At 40.9% G+C, this 18,992-nt stretch overlaps 1 protein-coding gene across 4 annotated transcripts in view; it reads left to right on the top strand.

Annotated features, from left to right (window-relative positions):
* dgkg (diacylglycerol kinase, gamma) overlaps positions 1 to 18,992 on the top strand; it is a 129,688-nt gene that overhangs the window by 34,696 nt on the left and 76,000 nt on the right. Inside the window, exons 4-14 of one of the 4 annotated variants that reach the window (XM_084362240.1) lie at positions 623 to 643; positions 1,386 to 1,536; positions 6,612 to 6,674; positions 7,083 to 7,346; positions 9,366 to 9,518; positions 9,954 to 10,003; positions 10,443 to 10,517; positions 12,404 to 12,523; positions 14,466 to 14,583; positions 15,346 to 15,434; positions 17,713 to 17,829. In XM_084362240.1, coding sequence (XP_084218366.1) covers positions 623 to 643; positions 1,386 to 1,536; positions 6,612 to 6,674; positions 7,083 to 7,346; positions 9,366 to 9,518; positions 9,954 to 10,003; positions 10,443 to 10,517; positions 12,404 to 12,523; positions 14,466 to 14,583; positions 15,346 to 15,434; positions 17,713 to 17,829 — 1,221 coding nt within the window. The remainder of the gene's footprint in view (positions 1 to 622; positions 644 to 1,385; positions 1,537 to 6,611; positions 6,675 to 7,082; positions 7,347 to 9,365; positions 9,519 to 9,953; positions 10,004 to 10,442; positions 10,518 to 12,403; positions 12,524 to 14,465; positions 14,584 to 15,345; positions 15,435 to 17,712; positions 17,830 to 18,992) is intronic. The other 3 variants (XM_084362241.1, XM_084362242.1, XM_084362243.1) reach the window with 3 other exon arrangements.

Genomic DNA, 18,992 nt, shown 5'->3' with positions numbered 1-18,992 from the left:
AAACATTAATGGCACAGATGTTGTCTGGAGTAGAAAATGATTAATGGATTAGTCATTCCTTTAAAAAATGCTAACTAAACATTTTTCAGTTTGAACTTCTGAACGAGAAGGTTTGCTTCGTTCTTTGTATTACAAGCCGTGTTTCCATAAAGCATTTTTGAGTCGGGCCTGCACCACATCATCCTCTGACAAAATGACGCTTTAAGTAGCCTAGTACATTCACTCAAAACAGTTCATGGAAACGCACCAGATTTGTTGCATTTTGATGTTTTTGCAAACTTTCAAAAGTTCAATTAAAATTCGCTTGACATTTTATGGAAACATGGCTATTGTGACTGGAACATCTTTGGATTTTGCACTTTTGGTTGAACAAAACACGGCACATAACAAAGTCACCGTGGGTTTCAGAACTTCTTTTTGTTTCTCTTCTTTTTTTTTGACAATTTTTTAGCAGAAACAGTGAGCGATCAGTCTGGTCTCCAACCTAACCACCACTAACATCTTCATCCAAGATATTACCTCACACAGAGTAGCTAACCCCTTCTCTTCTTCTACCCACTCCTCCCTCACTTTTTCCTCCTTCCTCCCTTCTTTCCTCTTCATTGTTCCTACTGTTAAACAGAAGCAAGACGTTCTCAACCAAGTAAGCCTCCGCCCGGCAGACTCTGCATGCTGTGTGGTGTCTGTGTCAGCAGACTGCATGCACATTCTGTCCACTAACATAACATAACCAGCCTTATCCGCTACAGATGGTCCGTCACCCTGCCAGAAGGGAAAAGGTCAAAGTTCATGGGGTCGTTGAGTTGATTGGAGTGCTACTATGCACCCACCACATGACTGAGTGAGGGGCAGCTGGGGGTATTTATAGGAGGTAAATGGGAGGAGCATTACATATTCAGCATCATGGCTCAGAATGGTTAATATGACATGTTTTGCTGTTTATATTGCTTTCTTTATATTGTTTGGTTTTCTTTTAAGCCATCAGGCCTCCAAACACAGAGGTTTGTGTGGGTGCAGCTTCCAGCAGCTCCAGTCGGCTCCTGCTGACCTTAATGAGATATTCTGTGGTGGCCAGTTGCTCTGACAGAATTGCACTTTTCACATTTTACAGACCTTTAAAGCCTTACTATAAAATATATTGAGAATGTTTTTCCTTTAATGGCTTCAAACCATGTCATCATCAAGAAAATATTGGCATGTCACCCATAACAACGCTGCAGAACTTCATTTCAGGGCAGATCGACTTGAAGCAAAATGTCCATCACATTGTTCTCTTTCATTGTTATAACGTATTAACTCTCCATCTGTGGTCGGTGTGAACTTCAGATTCCTAAGCGTACCTCAATTATTCTGTTAACCTATTTGCTCTTTCCTTTCCCATGCAGCCAATTGATTATGAAGGCTTCCAGCTCTTCATGGCCACTTACCTGGAGAATGACATCCCAGAGGAGCTGTGTCAGCACCTCTTCACCTCCTTCAAGAGCAAGACAGGAGGCTGCTCTCCCGATCAGTCTCGAGCTGGAACAAGCTTACTGGGTAGGCTGTTTCTATCAGCATAGTTGCATTTTTTTTTTAACACCACTGATCACATCAATTGCAGTTAAGTTAGAATCCATGACGTTTTATGCAAGTGTATTTTGGTTTAGCTGCTGTCACAGAGCACAGCAATGAGCTGGCGTACACCTACTAAAGAAAGTTGTTAGAAAAGTCAGGCAGGTCTCCGGACAATCTCAGGTTAATAGCTGTTTCGTTACTTTAAAATAATATTAATCTTCCTCAAAATATTTTTGCAACTTCCCTCCAGAACCCTGAGTGAAAAAAATGTCTGCATGTTGAACACAATCTGACACAAGGAGTTAAAAAAGAGTGTGAAGAAACAACAGTGTTGACGTTATGTCTATGTACCGTGTTAGAAAGCATGCTACCCCGCCAGCCCCAGCCCATCCTGTCCCCCAATCTGTACCTCAAGAGGTCAGAGTCTGATAGCCCCTGTAGTTTCAGCCGGGAGATGTATGCCAGCTTTTATTGTGACAAATGAACAAAATAAACTCACAAATTGTCAAGATTTTCCTAACTAAACAGGAAAATACAATCATACACCTTCAGAATTCAAGTTTCTCATTAACTCATCATAAAACACACTACATTAAAACTCAATCTGAACTAAATAAAACTCACCAATACAGCCTTGGTTTGTCTTTCCACAATCACCTCTGGTTTGGTCATTATAAATCCTCAATTGACAGAATAAGATGTGAAAATATTCCGGCTCCACACGTCGTTTTCACCTGCTGCTGATGCCCGACTCTGTCTCCTCTCTCTCCCACTGCGCGCCTCAACTGTCTCCGTCTGTTGTGTATTGTCGTCCCTGAAGTCAAAGTCATAGTCAGGTGTAAATCATCTCTGTACTGTCAAACTGACCTCCATCGGTCAACCCATAGTATACAGTATATATATATATATCTGTAAATATATATAGAATTAACTTTACTTGTACTTTTGATACTTTAATGTCTGAAACTTTAAGACTTTAATTTAGAAGCTATTCATATGGGTAATTTTCACTTTTAATAAAGTCATATTTTAATATGATATCTTAAGTATGACTTTTGGATTCTTTTAATAACACTTGTTGGCACTGTTTACTGTTATAGTAACTAACTGAGCATGTTACATTAGCAGCAAAGACAGAGGCTCCAGAGAGCTGTCTGACAGACTACTGAATCAGTGATTTAACTGCATGTGACGTAATGGAGTTTTTCTTACTTTCCGCCTGTCATCAGTTCTTTCTCTTTCCACAAGCATGCCAGATAAAAGCAAAGCATAATTTAGACCATTCGACATACAAAGTGTTTTCTGAATTATTTTATTTGGTTCGGAACAAAGATTAACCTGCTTGCTTACTCACCTTCTCTCATGCAGGTGTGGATCATAAGCCTTAGTCGACGCCGCAGCAGTAATGTTGTGATCAACAAGTAGCACAGAGCATTTGATCAGCTGGCCTTTTTTTAATCAGTAGGTCTTTGATGTTTTTGTCAATGTCCAGTGGAAAAACCTGCAGAGACTGAAACAGATCAAAGTACTGGTCTGTGTTCAAAGTGGTCCCTGTAAAACTCCACAGTATTGAGCACTTAACACCAGACATGATCCCATGGACTGCCACTTAAATCAAGTCCCAGTTTCTCTTTGCAAATGAGTCTATATTTACGCCTTTCTTTGACTTCACACTGACCAGAGCAGAAGGAGAAGTGTGCGGGCGGCGTAGGTCTCGTGTACCTCGCTCTGCGCAGTATGTAAACTGTGTCTGCCTCCATCCTTCCATGTGAGTGCTGTGTGGGCCCTGGCTGGCACCGGGCTCTGCCTTTCTGCTCCTCACTGCAGAGCAGCTGAGGAGACAGATGGACTGTTGAATTAGAAATCTATTTCTGTGGTATAAAGGAAGAGGCAACAAGTTTAGAGAGGCTAAATGTGAGTGACAGCATGTCACTTTGGGTGGCAGCACTGGTGCTGAGACTCCCAGTGTCTCAGTTAGTTTACTTTGAGGCATCTGAGCTTTGACTTCAGCCGGCACATCAGCTGCATGTCACCCTCTTCATTCAGTGTGCCGTCCTTCTAGTCTGTCTTTAGAAATGGCAGTAAAGTCGTGTTTCCATACTGCTGTGTTGTGACCTGTTTGCAGGTGGGTTTTTATTTCTGATGGCAACAGAAAAGCTTCAGTCTGATCAGTCATTGCTAGTTTTCTTCACAGACTCTAAGGTCGGGTTCACACCTAAAGGTCCGTGAAAGGTCCGTTTTTTGATCCGAACCAACGCGAGAATGATACATTGTTGCAATTTTGAGTCGGTCCGGTTCACAAAGGCCAAACTCAAACGGTCCAAAATCAATATAAACAAAACTCACGTGGTCGCAACGCCCTTCTGTTATTGGTCAAACTGTTTAGGCGGGTAGTCAGCAAATCTGTACATCAGATCAGTAGCCTACTGTACATCATGGAGCGTCCGCTTATTTTTACATTAGTGCTGATCTGGAGCGCTTACACGCAAACTTTAATGGACCGCGCGTATGAACGCCTCATAGAGCAGCGGGCATTAATAATGTCTTGATCCATGCATTTCGCCGAAGACGCTATGCGATCCGACGATCGTACAGAAGTAGACGACAGGCAATAATGAGGGCCTACCATGACGTTTTTTCTACACAAGCGGGACCAGTGAGGGAAGCAGACAATCACAAACGTGTAAAAATCACAAAGATGGCTCATCATAAAAGCAGCTTGAATGAATGAATGAATAAATGAATGAATGAATGCCCCTATACTGTAGACCCCGCTTTTACATTACATTTCTTTGGGTTCAGTTCAGGCACAAACACCACTTTGTTAGGTGTAGGAAAACATGCTTTGGCTTAAAATACCTGGTTTGGTCAGCTTAAACATGGCTGGAGATGTCCCAACTTACTGTCAAAAGAATACATTATTGGTTTGTTGCCAAAAACACGTCTGGAAAAGGTCCTGAGGTCTCCTTAAAAATATTATGCGGTGAAACATTTACAGATGTTGAAACGCGGTCTGCTCTCCTGTAACTCCATTGCCATCCTCCGCACCTCCCAATATGAAAGTCAGGTTATAAACATGTAATGTGAACGTGAAAACACACATTGTACAAATGTCAATATGGTACATGAGCAAAAGACATGTACTAATGTGAACACATCAGTGGTTTGCAGAAATATTAACTACTGACATTTTATCAGCAACTAGACTAGCATTATTCACATTCATGCTTAAGAAGTCTTCTTTGTTCCTGCCTATGTTTGTGTAGGCTATTGCTGTATATCCTGGCACATAACCATCACCCGTAGAGCAGTTAATATTATGAAACCATTGGCGGGGAGGGGTAGCATCACCTACGTGCATGAGACAAACAAAAGTGGAACCCACTCATAGAAATGCTGCTCCCTAAGGGTACTATATCAAAAAGTCTTTACATGTCCATGCGAGTGAGAGGTAGGGGCAGTTTCAGTGCTAAATCTTACAATTATTTTAACTAATGACTAATGAGCGAAATCATAATTTTCATAAGTTTAAGGTAGCATCTTCAAGTTCTTTGTTTTAAAGGAGCACTCTGTAGTTTTGGGGAAGAAATATTAATCAGTAGAGAAAGATCTTCATTGGCTGATTTCTTTCTGCCTAAACAAACTAAATAAACAAACTCTCTTTGTTTTCATGACTGAATAAACAAACTGACCTTAAAGGACAACACAGTTTAAACTGTTTTACTTTGTTTATATGTGACCCTGCCACCTTTCTAACTTCAAACAGTGTTCAGGGACTTTATTTTCCTCTGAGAGCAGCTTGTTTATTCACTTATGGAAAAAAATAAATGTTTGAATTGAATTTCTTCTCGAAAACTCCATAGTGCCCCTTTATCTAAAGCCTGAATGATACTGGATTTTTGGGGCAAATGCTGATGCTGATAATAGATAGTAAAAGAGTTGTCATAGAGATATCTGCCAATATTCAAATGTGGTCATCAAACACTTCAAAATGACACTAGAACAAGGGACTTCAGTGGAAATGTAATGATTATGAATCTCATAATTAATTATTACCGTAAGCTTCCTTTAAACTCAATGTTATTCAGTTTGCGATTATAAATGACAAAGAAAAGGAGCACATCCTCAGAAGCTGAAATCAGAGAATGTTTAATGTCATTTTTAATTAAATCCCTCGTCAGAATAGTTCCTGGTTAATTTTCTGTCAAATATCTGATTGATAAATCCATCAGCTGTTTCAGGCAGTTCATTAATGTAATGTCAGCAGAGTGACAAAATGACAATAAGAATGGCAGACTGGTTTGAAGAGAAAGTAATCTGCGATAGTGCTGCTGCTTCTCCTGTTGTGATCTCAACATTTACACAATGGTCATCTACTCAGCTCTCAGGTCCATGTGAAGTTATAAACACTTTGTGCAAAATCTAAACTACTGATCCACTCCTAGTTGTTATTTCTCTCATTGTGAGTCTATCTCAGGAACCCAAACACACCTGACACACTGTATATAATGAACTCACTTGTCATCATCATATTTGAGGTAAAAACAAATATGGTAAACTTTATTTATCAAGGAGCTGACAGGCTGGTGTGGATTCAGTACATGTTTAGGTTAGTTCTCATCTGGAGAGCGTTGATAGAGCCTGCACTGACACCTGGTGGCAGTCTTGAATAACATGATATGAACCAGTCTGTAAGGAACTGATCACTGTCTGATCTAATCCCTCCGAGTCAGTCCACGCCAACTCACCATGAATTCAGAACTTTTCCCAGTGCCTGGAAAACTATAGCCAATGTTTCACTATGTGTAATATCCTGCTTTCTGCCGTCTGCTGTATAACATATAAGAGGTCTCGATCATGACCACTGTTACTGCTTCCTGCCTTTCCTGCATTTGGTATGAACATTCAAACAGCTTTCTGTTCTTGACAAAGGATCTAAAAATAAAAATGTCTGCTCTTAGATATGATACAGAATACTCTTTCTTCTCTGATGTTCACTCATTCTTGCTGCTGCTGCCATTGTCTTTTTCCCCCATCGATACAATGACTGACCACAGAAGCCCGTTCCATTGATGCAGGCATCTCTATTCAGACCGAAGTGGCCTGTGCCCCCATTACAGGTACCAGAACTGGACGACTAGCCCATATTATCAGGGTGATGTCATCTTAATGGGACAAGAGTCCTCCTGGCTATAACCTCCTGCTCCCTTTTGGTGTGCTCTTGTTGTGTTGATGTGAGTTCATGGTATTTTGGCTGTGGACAGTGGATGATTTGATGCTTCGTGAATGGTATCTGTGTAAGGTTTTAACGCAGTGTTGTCATTTTTCTGCTTCCTGTCCCTCTATGCATCCTGAGTATTTGGATTGTTGTGAAGTTTTACAGTATTTCTTCATGTTCCTTTTTTAAATTAACCAACTCTTTACGCTTCTAATATCCCCTCCCCTCACCCTCCACGGTTTCTATAAGTTATGTTCACTCTTTCTCTATCCAACTTTTTTTTTCTTTTCTTTGGTGTACGTACCAACAGGGATGAATGGGAAAAGCATCCTGTCTGCAATGGGCCGTCACACACCGGAGCACTCCAGTGTGATGAGCACAGCAGGCTCAGGAGCCACCACCTCGCCTTGTTCATCTCGCTCCTCCTCACAGCGCTCAGGGACGGGGGCCCATACACCTGGGGGGCCCCACCGATCACCCTGCACCCAGGCCAAAACCTCAGAGGCCAGCAGCAACGCCCTGACCCCCAACACAGGTCCTGCTAGGTCGCCAGTGTCCCCCAAACTGTCACCAGGTGAGGTTAACTACACTGAGACAAGACTGACTGCAAGCTGTTGGTAGTGGTGGTTTTCTTTGACAGAAAGGACAACAATCACACTCTGATATTGGCCAGGAGTCATAGGTGAAATGACTGATGGTCCTTTCAGCCTATATACATGTAGCATGTTAGAGTCACACCTGCGTGTGTCTTGTATTAAGAGCCGTGGTGTGGGCTCCTCTGTCTGTCCTGGTTGGGTGGTTCCCGTGGCGGTGCCCCCTTGTGGCCATGGATCAACATGATTTCCCGGCGTGGATGGCTCCCCAACGTTGCTTTCCTCACCTGGATCCTCAGTGCCAAGCCATACCCTATCTTAATGAGTGTATGTTTGCGGCTGTGTGTGCATGCCTAAGTGAGTAAGTAGGTGCATGTACTTGTGTGTATGTATGTGCTTGCGTGTGTGTGTGTGTGGGGGGGGGGGGGGTCAGGTCTTTTAACTTGTACAGCACTTTGTGTTGCATTTTAAATGTATGAAAAGTGCTATAAAAATAAATGAAGTTCAAGTGCTGAACCTGTATACTGTAGGGGTGTAATCATACAGTTGCTTTAGGATTTATTACAATTACTGATCCACTCAGAATATTTCTTAACAAAGTTGGAATTAAAAACACAGCCTGACATTTTTTTAGTTGTGTGTTTTGTTTTTGTGTGCAAATGTCACCATTCTTAATCTTAAACGTTAGTGCTCGAAAAAGCAGTTTGACAGAGTAATCACAGTGTCTCCCAACTTTGTATTTTCAATGTTTTCACAATACTTGATCTTATTGTATTTATTTGGAATATAATTTGAATATGAATATCAACTGTATATAAGTTTCTTAATTTAGGTTCTAGTTGCGAGTAGTACTTGCAGGCAGGTCTTTATCTACATGAAACTAAATTTAAGAAATCAGCAGGCACTTTTCACTGCTTCATCATTTTTGTCTTTGACAAAGAAGAATAAATTATTTTGAGCGTCACAACCCCTGCATAATGATTCATTTCACTGTCATAATTTGAGCCATTCGGTCCAATAACATTTGGAAAGTCTAGAAGAGCCGCACGATTAAATTATTTATCCCCCTTCAAGTTAGCCGGGAGTTAAACCGGAAGTTAGCCTGCTCGATCTATGATCCAGGTATTTTCACAGCCGGGAAGTTGAGCTTTTTTGGCTTCAAAACACCACTGAGCAGCTTTCATAGGCATGAACGGGGCTCCACCTCCAACACTGTGTCCAGTAATAAAACGTCCTTGTATAGACCACATCCCAAATTCCTTCTTTATTTATGCGCCACCACCGGATGTTGATAATGCGTCATCACTTCGCTCGGCTGAATTTCTAGCTTCAAACTGTGTTCCTGGACCTTATTTTCCTCTGAGAACAGCTTGTTTATTCACTTATGGGAAAAATAAATATTGCTGAGTTTATATTATTACCTCATTAATATTGTAAATATTAACATTCTGAGATTGAATTTCTTCTCCAAAACTACACTACATGCCACAAAATTTTTTTCAGTAAAATGAAAGGTACGGTTAAGATGAAGTAGGTTCCTGTTGTTTATAAAAGTCTGATGATGGTCCCATTTCTAAGATAATAGAATCAGAGTTTTAGTGCATCTTCATGAAAATGAAGATTGCACTTCTGTGCTTTTTAGACTTTAGACTAACATGACTCATGCCATCTAGGTGCTGCTAATCCAGTTATGACTTTCCTGATTGGTTACCCTGTCACATGATGTCACATTGTTTTGGTCAACAGCCTGTGGCATCTCCATCCTCCATCTGTACTGTAAACAATGTTTTGTCAAACTGTTCTCCATGGCTCTGTTTTGTCTCTACCTGTTGTACTGGGATCAGAGTTCTCTAAAGCTGTCAAACTAATACTTCAATGTGTCATTTAAACTGCTTCTTTTACTTATTCATTCCATTAATTTCACCAGAGGAACCGCAGCACAGTAGAGAGAGTGATGGGAGCTGTGAGCAGCCTTGAACACTTGTGTTGTACATCAACAGAGAGGAGCCGCTCAGAGAAGCATTTGTCTCTGCGGAGGAGCCCGTCGCCCCAGAAAGGCTCCCCCTTGCCATCGCCCCAGGTGGTCTTTCTCAAGGACATCGTCTGCTACCTTTCCCTGCTCGAGAGGGGGACACCGGAGGACAAGCTGGAGTGTGAGTGACAGGGGTGGGGGATGCAGGCGGAGGGTCAGCTCCTCTCAGGAATGTCAAGTGGGAGCAGCTGTCATCTGCAATGTGTGCTCAGGCCTCTAATACAGCTTGTTGAGTAGAACGTCAGCTCAGGTTGACAGCATGAGTAATAAGGCGTTCCATCCTTCTCTAGCTGCCTCCCCAGGGCCGTAGATATGGTGTACACCTCCCACATGGGGCAGGTCAGTGACATGCTTAAGCCCTGCTGTGCCCAATTGACTTCTTTAGCGTCTAATGCTATATTGGCCCACACTGACAAGGCTAATCTCCGCTAACTGTTCCCCATGCCCCAGTACATTTGGAGAGAGTCCAAGAACAAATGTTAATGCTTCGGACAGCTACTAATTATCTGACGGATCTGAGTCATCATGGGATCTCTGTTCTCTCATTTACCTCTAGTCATGTTTCGGCTGTACGACACAGACGGCAACGGGGTTCTGGACAGCTCGGTGAGTAGTCTCTTCTTACTTTTGTCTCCCTCCCCCACCCTCCCCCACCAACCTCATCTTTCTCTCTTTGCCCTTTGCACAGAGCAGCTCTAAGAATAGAAACCTGGACACTCAGTGACAGCAGTTGTGTTTACATGAGGTCATTTGTAATGGTTCTGTTCAGTTTGACATTAGCCATGTGCTGAAGAGACCACATAAACAGACACTCTCGTCTGTGAATATGTTATATATGAAGGGATATACATTGTTCATATACAGACTTTGTTTCACTGTACATCACCATAAGGACTGACTTTATTGTTGACTAAAAGCACATTATTCACATCACAAGCAGGAGAAGTTTCACATTTGTCATCCATGTTTGAAATGTATGAAGGGAAATGCAAACTAGGGGGTAAAGCTATGATGACGGGTTCCACTTGTGTCTTTCTGTATGTAGGAGCTGGATCGTATCATCAATCAGATGGTGCATGTGGCAGAGTACCTGGAGTGGGATTCAACGGAGCTGCGGCCGGTGAGCAAACTCTCCGCTGCAGTAAAGTCTAATGCTGAGCTGGAAGAGAAACATAAACAGGCCCCACTGTCAAGGTTGTGTCATTATTTACTCACCCTTAATGCCCCAAGTGACACCCAGAAAGTGGATTTTAGATCCAGAAAAACACAAGGTTGCTTAAAGCAGAAAAACAACAGGCTTGTTAGAGGGGAGGACCATGAAAAAGAGGTTTATTCATTCAAAGTTTGTTTTGTTTTTTTGCATTTTGCAGCAAAACTACAAAACAGTGAAATTTTATACCCATGGAGTCATTTGTAAAGAAAATTAAACTGCCATGGTTATTTTTCATTCATTCTTTCAAACTGTTGGCCTTAACACACTGGTTAAAAAAGCACAGAAAAAATGCTCTACTCCCTAAGGAAACCTAGGAAGGCTAAATTCTGGAGCCAGACTCTGGTCAACTTTTACAGAGAAGCAACACAAAGCATCCTGCCTGGAAACATCACAAACTGACATGGTTCATCACGGCCCAGGACAGGAAGGCTCTACAGCAGCTGATTAAAACCACCAGAACATCAGAAGTGAAAAAAAAAAAAAAACTTTTGTCAGGAAGAAAAAGATGGAAGAAACCTCAGGAAGAGCCACAGAGGAGGATCCCTCTCCCAGGACAGACAGACATGCAGTATATGTCGAATGTACAGAACAGAGCAACAAAATCACAGTTTACAAATTGGATTGACAGAATATTTGATACAAATTATAGTATATGTAAAGTGTGTGGATCCAGGAGACGACTGAGCAGGACGAAGCATCACCAAGTGGTGCCGAGCCACACGACCTCCTGTCCACCGGGGTGACCTGGAAGAGGGCAGGCCACACAGGATAATTAGCAGTAAAACAGAGAAGATCAAAGTGAAGAGGCATCAGTTTTTGCAGAAATACAGATATAAGGAGATAGTAAAATAAAGGAGAGCAATGATCAAACGGAGGCCAGGGTATGATGATCCAGATCCATCAATATGTGAGGCAGCAGGAGCCAGGAGAGGTAGATGCTCCCAGGAGCCCATGATCCATCAGGAGGAGCCTGAATGAAAAGAGAGGAGGAGGAGGAAGCTATAGAGTGGACAGTGAGAGAATGACACAGCTTGTGAGAACAGACAACAAAAAGTTAGAGAAATGCGATGTTAATCAGAATAAACAGATTGTTTCTCGTCAGCAGGACAATGTGAATTCTAATACTATAGGTAACTCATTGAGACTGAGACCGACCCACCAAAGAAGCTAGCAATCAAAGTAGGATACTAGAAGACAACACCCACCCCAGCCACAGTCTGTTCACCCTGCTGCCATCTGACAAATGATAAAGAATATATCTGCTGCCGTACCACCAGACTACAGAGCAGCTTCATTCCTCAGGCTGGGAGACTCCTCAGTTCATCATCAGCACTCCATTTGTCAAGATAGATGTAGCAGGACTCAAGGGAATCAAACATTGTTTTATTTTATTTTTAAACCCTTGTGATTTAAAAAATGACAATAAATTGACCTTGTGCCTTGTATTGTGAATATAACTGAACCCTGAGCTGAGTAAACAATTACACCTACCATGAAAGTGAATCAGAGCCAGTTATGAAGTTGTAAAAGTATCTCTGTCTGTTTAACAATGGCAATGCATTTTACTTTATAATGCACAAGATATAGCTAAAAGCGTACAACCATCTGTGGTCCTGTAGTACCAGTACATAGAGTATGTCCATTTGTTTCAACCACTAGAAACTCTTTAATAATATTAGAGACTTACTTTAAACCACAGTATGCAGTTTGCCTGTAACTGACTTCTCTGTGGAGGTATATACATAAGATATGCTGACTTTGGTTTTAAGGACTATATATCTTTGTCTCCTCAGATACTGAAGGAGATGATGGAAGAGATTGACTTCGACAAAGATGGGACTGTCACACTGGAGGAGTGGATCAGAGGAGGCCTCACTACTATCCCTTTACTGGTCCTGCTGGGCATGGATACGGTACATTTTTTTCAATTCAATTCAAAGGGGCTTTATTGGCATGAAAGTTTCAATAACAATGTTGCCAAAGCATCAAAATACAATTTGTCCAAACATTCGGACAGAACACAATAAACAATGATATGAATATTAACACAACATTAAGCTTGATTTGCATTAATTATATATACAGTATATCTTGTGTGTGTTTGTATGTGTGTGTGTGTGTGTGTGTGTGTGTGTGTGTGTGTGTGTGTGTGTGTGTGTCGGTCATTCACTGTCCCTCTGGTTGTGGCATGTTGACACATATTGGGCAGCAAGATATGCCCTGTCTCCAGGAGTGTTTTTAATTTTGAGATGTCATTCAGCTCTTTGAACTCTGAGATTACAGAGTTGAACTTGTTAAAATAAATGTTCCTTGTTTCATTGAATGTTTTACGTTGTAGGAGAAAGTGCATCTTTGTCTCAACCTCACCTGTCGAGCAGTGACCACATGTTCTGTTTTCTTTTGGTTTCCATGATTTTTTGTGTCTTCCTGTTTGGATTGTCAGTTTGTGGTCACTGAGCCTGTACTGGGTGAGGATCTGTCTCTGCTTTCTATCTCTGACAGTAGAGAAATATTCTGCTAATTCATAATCTCTTTGTAGGGCTAGATAACATTCTAATCTACTTTGGCTTTTAGTTTCTTTTTTCCAACGTTCCAGATAGGTTTCTTTACATTGCGTTATAATTTGCTTTACTCTGATTGGTGTTTGTAGAGCAGTGTTATTGTGAGGCTGGTCAGACTGTGTCTGGGAAGGGGCAGTCTCTCTCTCTCTCTCTCTCTCTCTCTCTTTCTGTGTGTGTGTGTGGGTGTGTGTAAAACTCTATAGCTTGTCTTCATACAACCATTTAACATTTATTGTTCTGTATGTTCCTTTTTGACATCTTGAGTTCAAAGTACTCATTGGCTGTAATAAGATCAGTTCCCAGTCAGCAGCACTAACAGAAATGTAGCTTATTTCCTTCTCCGCTAACCGTTTACTTATTTTTTGTTTATTCTTAAACTACAAGGAGATTTTGATTGGTTATGAAACAGTCTCAGTCAATTTATTTTGATGCCTCTTTATGACCTACATAAGCAAACGATGCCATCAGAGAGAAGATTGGCTACTTTATTATTGTTATTATAGTTTAATGGTTCCCAAACCTTTTCTGCAGAGCCCCCATGTAGTACATAATTATGTTTTTATCTAAAAAAGATCAGATCAAGCTTGTTACCACAAGGCAGTGGTGCTCATACCGCTTTTGTCCACAGGGACCGCCAGAATCAACAACACATGAAAGCTTTCTGTAGTAGCTTTAACAAAAATCTAAACATTTTGTTACTACTGCTGGAAATTTAAACCATTACACTCAAAACATACTTCCCTGGGGAAGGATTTTCCTTTTTAAAAATATGGTTTCATGTACTAAATGCATAGCACGTTTTCATGAACTCCATACTGGATTTTTGAGGCTCATACCCAATTTTACAGTCAGAAAATTCAATAATCAACACTCTCTGTTAGGCAAACTACTACTGTTACTTATTGAAGTTAGTTAGTCAAGCTGCGAGGCTCTCTTCACATCCCCTCACTTGTATTTTGAGTGCAATTTATTTTCCAAAAAAAAAAAAAATAAACAAAGTTAAAGAAGAATATGACAGGGCTTTTTAAAAATTATATTTATATTTTCTATAGACATCGTGATAGTATAATTATTGTGAATACTTTAGACCACAATAATTGTGTTGTGAAAATCTGATGTTGTGATAGCCCTTCTTTCAAACAGATAAAGTACATGCTGGGTGGGGTTATTGTTGATTTGAGAATTCTCCAGACTGTTTATGCCAACAACATTCACCAAAATCCTGGAAATACAAGGCTGTCCCAATAGAAGGACATTATCAGTGCTTAATCCATCCTTTGTTGTCTCCTCCTAGAATGTACAGGAAGATGGGCAGCATGTTTGGCGTCTGAAGCACTTCAACAAACCAGCGTACTGTAACTACTGCCAGACCATGCTGCTCGGAGTCCGCAAGCAGGGCCTCTGCTGCTCCAGTAAGTGTGTGTCTGCTTTCCTCTGTCTGTTTACATCTCTTTGTCTCCATTTCTCCTGCTTCTCTGACTTCCTTTCCTCTCCATCTCTGTCATTACATCTTTGTCTGTTCCTCCATCTTTATCTGTCTTCCACTTTACTCCCAGCATCTGACTCAAATTTCAGTTATTTGTTCTGCCTGAGTGCCTCTGAGTCAATGTTGTTTTTCAATTAAAAGTCCTCGCAGTCGTCATTAAAAAAACATTAACAATGTTATCATGTGTAATTTCACTATTGATTGAATTCTGCCAGGGAGCAGTTCTCCGGGCTGCTGTTATTGTCACTGTTTAATGCAAGTACTCACTTATTGTCTGAAATGATCTGTAATGTGGTAACATTTGATTAAATTCCTTCTAAACCTTGTTTTAGTAGCTCTTATTAAAGGGGCACTATGTAGTTTTTGAGAGGAAATTTAAACTCAGAACTTTTTTCCATGAGTGATTAAACAAGCTGTTCTAAGAGGAAAAATAAGGTCCCAGAACACTGTTTGAATCTAGAAAGGTGGCAGGGTCCGCCACATATAAACAAAGTAAAACAGTATAAACTGTGTTGTCCTTTAAGGTCAGTTTGTTTATTCAGTTTATTTAGTTTTTGTTTAGGCAGAAAAACTTTTTTAAACTTTTCTACCCCAACACTACATAGAACACCTTTAGCGTGAGACAGAACCAGGAAGTGTAAATGAGGAATATGTCAACAAACTGTTGCCTCCTGTCGTATTTCCACAGTATGCAAGTACACAGTACATGAACGTTGTGTGTCCAAAGACATCGCTGCCTGCATCAGCACCTACGCCAAGTCACGTAGACACACCAACGTAAGTACAAACAGAGCGCATGAAAGGCTTCATTCTGTGCATGACATGCCTTGCTGATAACATGGACTGATGCTGCAGGGTAATGAGAAAGGAACACTGACCAGTCTGTTCAGCAGCCTCCCACTGGCTCACGGTTCTGTTTAACAGAGCAAGGAGGATCATGGGATGGTCTGTGAGGTCATGCGCATCTAGTAAATACCCTCTGTCTTTTAGCATTGATGTGGTTAGGCTCTACAGAATGATTTCTCAGGCTCAGGTCACATGCTGTATACCCCTGTGGAGGTTTGTACTTTTCTTCAGTCCAATTCATTTCCTTTTGTAATATTTATTTTCAAATTGTCTTGTATATTGTATTTCTTCAGTAATTGATGATACATTTAACAGTCAATAATTGTATTAATCGATAACACATTTAAGTCATAAAAAAAACACCAAACATTTTCATTTCCCAGTTTCTCGTAATGTAAGGATTTGCCACCTGTTGAATTCATACTCCTAACAAAGAGGGTACAGCATATCACCAGACTAACTGCTAACTGTATTCTGTTTGGACATCCATGACTGTAGCTGTTTGCTTGTTAGCTCACTTAGCTGTGCAGCTGATCAGAATACCGAGGGAGTGTTGTTTACACAGCAAGCACAGACACTTTGGACTGCTGGGAGAAAGAGGTTAGAAAGATGCTAACTTCAGTGCTAACTTCGGCAGATATCTGCAACACTATACATAGACGTCCCTAACATAACATCAAAACTGTTATTACTTCACATTCTGTTGATAGTTTGAGTTCATTTTTTAATGCCTGAAGATCCTCCAGAGCCTCGCTGGTCCACTTCTTTGATGTCCTCACAACAGGTTGCAGAGCTTTAATTTCTTCCTGTATGCAGGAATCAGATGGACCTTGACGTGATCAGAGTGGCCCAGTGCAGCGCTGACTGTGGTTTAACAGTGACCCAAATCATTCCCCTCTCTGGTTGGACATTTAATAAACTGTTTGTATTTGGGAAGTTCGTGGTTGAGGCGTCCTTTGTTAAAGTCACCGAGTCCTGGTATGACCACTCCACGCACAGTATCTGGTCGGTGAGGACACTCTCTGATAGGAAGCAGCACGTGAAGCTATGTCTCTGACTCACGGACCATCAGCACCGGATCCCCCCAAGGCTGTGTTCTTTCTCCTCTGCTAATCTCCTGTACACCAACAGCTGCATTTCCAGCCATCAGTCTGTCAAGCTCCTGAAGTTCGTGGACGACACCACTGTAATTGGGCTCACCTCAGATGGGGATGAGTCAAACTGCAGGTGGGATATAGACCATCTGGTGACTTGTTGCAGCGAGAACCGCCAACACGGTGGAGTCCTACCGCTTCCTGGGTACCATCATTTCCCAGGATCTGAAGTGGGGATTGAACATCAGCTCTCTCATCAAAAAAGCTCAGCAGAGGATGTACTTCCTGTGGCAGTTGACGAAATTCAGCCTCCCAAAGGCGATGATGGTGCACTTTTATGCTGCCATCATCGAGTCCATCCTCACTTCCTCCATCACCATCTGGTACGCTGCTGCCACTGCCAGGGACAAGGGCACACTGTAGCCTATCATTCGCTCTACTGAGAAGGTGATCGGTTGCAATCTGCCATCCCTCCAGGGCCTGCACGCCTCAAAGACCTGAGGCGTGTAGGTAAGATTGTTGTCAACCCCTCTCAACCCAGACCCAAACTTTTTGAGACTCTCCCCTCTGGCAGGAGGCTGCGACCACAGGACCAAAACCTCTTGCCATAAGAACAGTTTCTTCCCATCTTCAACTAGCCTCCCCCTTCACTTACATTAATGTAAAGTTTCCGTCACCAGCCACTTTTATTTTACACATCGCAATATCCATCTCTACCGTGACCTTGCACAATACAGACTTCACTCAAGGATACTTTGCTTATTGTCCAGTAGAGCAACTAAGTGTCTCAGCTGTTGTTATTATCCTGGTGTGAATTTTAGCTCCATTCATGTATTATTTCTCTCGAGATAAAAAAAAAGTGGCCCTGGTTTGAAGTCATCATAGTTGTTTTTGCTGCAGCAGTGTTTTATTTTAGATAAAACTAATATTGCACATTATTGTTTTACACATGGTGTCAACTTAATGTCACAGTTTTGTAGATGCACTTCACTATACATTGAGCAAAAAACATTATAACATTCAAAACCATAAATTATGTTTGCTTCTTGATGAAATGACTAATTAAAATGCTTACTAACATTTTAACATGTTGCCCTCTCTCTCTTACCCTCCAGGCTATGCAGCATGTATGGATAGAGGGTAACTCTCCTACCAAGTGCGACCGCTGTCACAGAAGCATCAAGTGTTACCAGGGCCTGACGGGCTTGCACTGTGTGTGGTGTCAGATCACTGTGAGTTGCTGCCTTATGTAGACACAGATAACTCTTATTATTATGAGGCAATGCTTTAATTTGCAGTGGCCACATTCCAAACTCTGTACTGACTAACAGGGGAGCATCCTAAGTATACAGCACAATAGATTTAGACTGTATAGACTGTAGAGTATTGTTTTATTATGGTTCACCCTCACAGTATATATTAAAGGGGTTAATGAACAATGCAGGACTGGGTGTTATGAACTTAAAATAAATATTGCAATATTTTTAGGCTATATAGCGATACACAATATATCTCGATATTTAAAAATCTCATCAAAAACACTTAATAAATTTAAGACTGGGAGACAAAATCAAATATTACAATATTTTTGACCATATACCTCAAAATCAATATTGTGAAAATATTGTAGGGATGACTTTTGATACTTTAACTAGATGTTTACACAAGATTTTTGATCAATAATCATCAGTAATATGGATATAATGACTGAGTGTGTAAAGACGTGTATGAGAACAAGTAGAACGGTCTGGTAAGTTCAGAAAATGACATCACTTCATGTCATATTCCATATAACAATATCCAAAATCCAAGGTTGGGAGGGTTACTTTAAAAATGTATTCCTATATAGTTACTAATTACTTGTTCAAAAATGTAGTAAGTAATCCAAGTATCACAAGATTAAAGTAATGCAACTTGATTACTTTCCATTACTTTTGGATTACCTCAGTACCAAACATATGCAAATAAAGACAAGAGGAAATAAATATCAATAACATAGCATGTATGTTATCTTAATATCGAGTGTGTATTCTGTAAGAATATACTAGTGTGTATTTGGTTTCACTTAAAACCAGAGTGATGTTGTGTTAGACTCATGTGCGCGCATGTGCAAAGTTACAGTCTAGTATTTCATTCTTTATTTTAAAATTGTAATCCTGTTAGTAATTTCCTTTTCTGCTGAATGTATCTGTAATCTAATTACATCTTTTGTTATGTAATTTTACCCAAATACAGTTACCTCTTTTTGTATCCTAATTACGTAATCCCGTCAGGTGTATTCCGTTACTTCCCAAGCCTGCCAAAATGCAGAGACCATGCAGTAGTAACCACTGGCACAAAGGCATGATACTTATTGTAATGTTATTGCTGATGAACATGATAAATGATTTCAACT

The sequence above is a fragment of the Pagrus pagrus genome (genome assembly GCF_965226575.1).
Source record: "Pagrus pagrus genome assembly, chromosome: 9".
Taxonomy (NCBI): domain Eukaryota; kingdom Metazoa; phylum Chordata; class Actinopteri; order Spariformes; family Sparidae; genus Pagrus; species Pagrus pagrus.
Note: the sequence above shows the minus strand (reverse complement) of the source record. Positions and strands in the feature narration are given on the sequence as shown.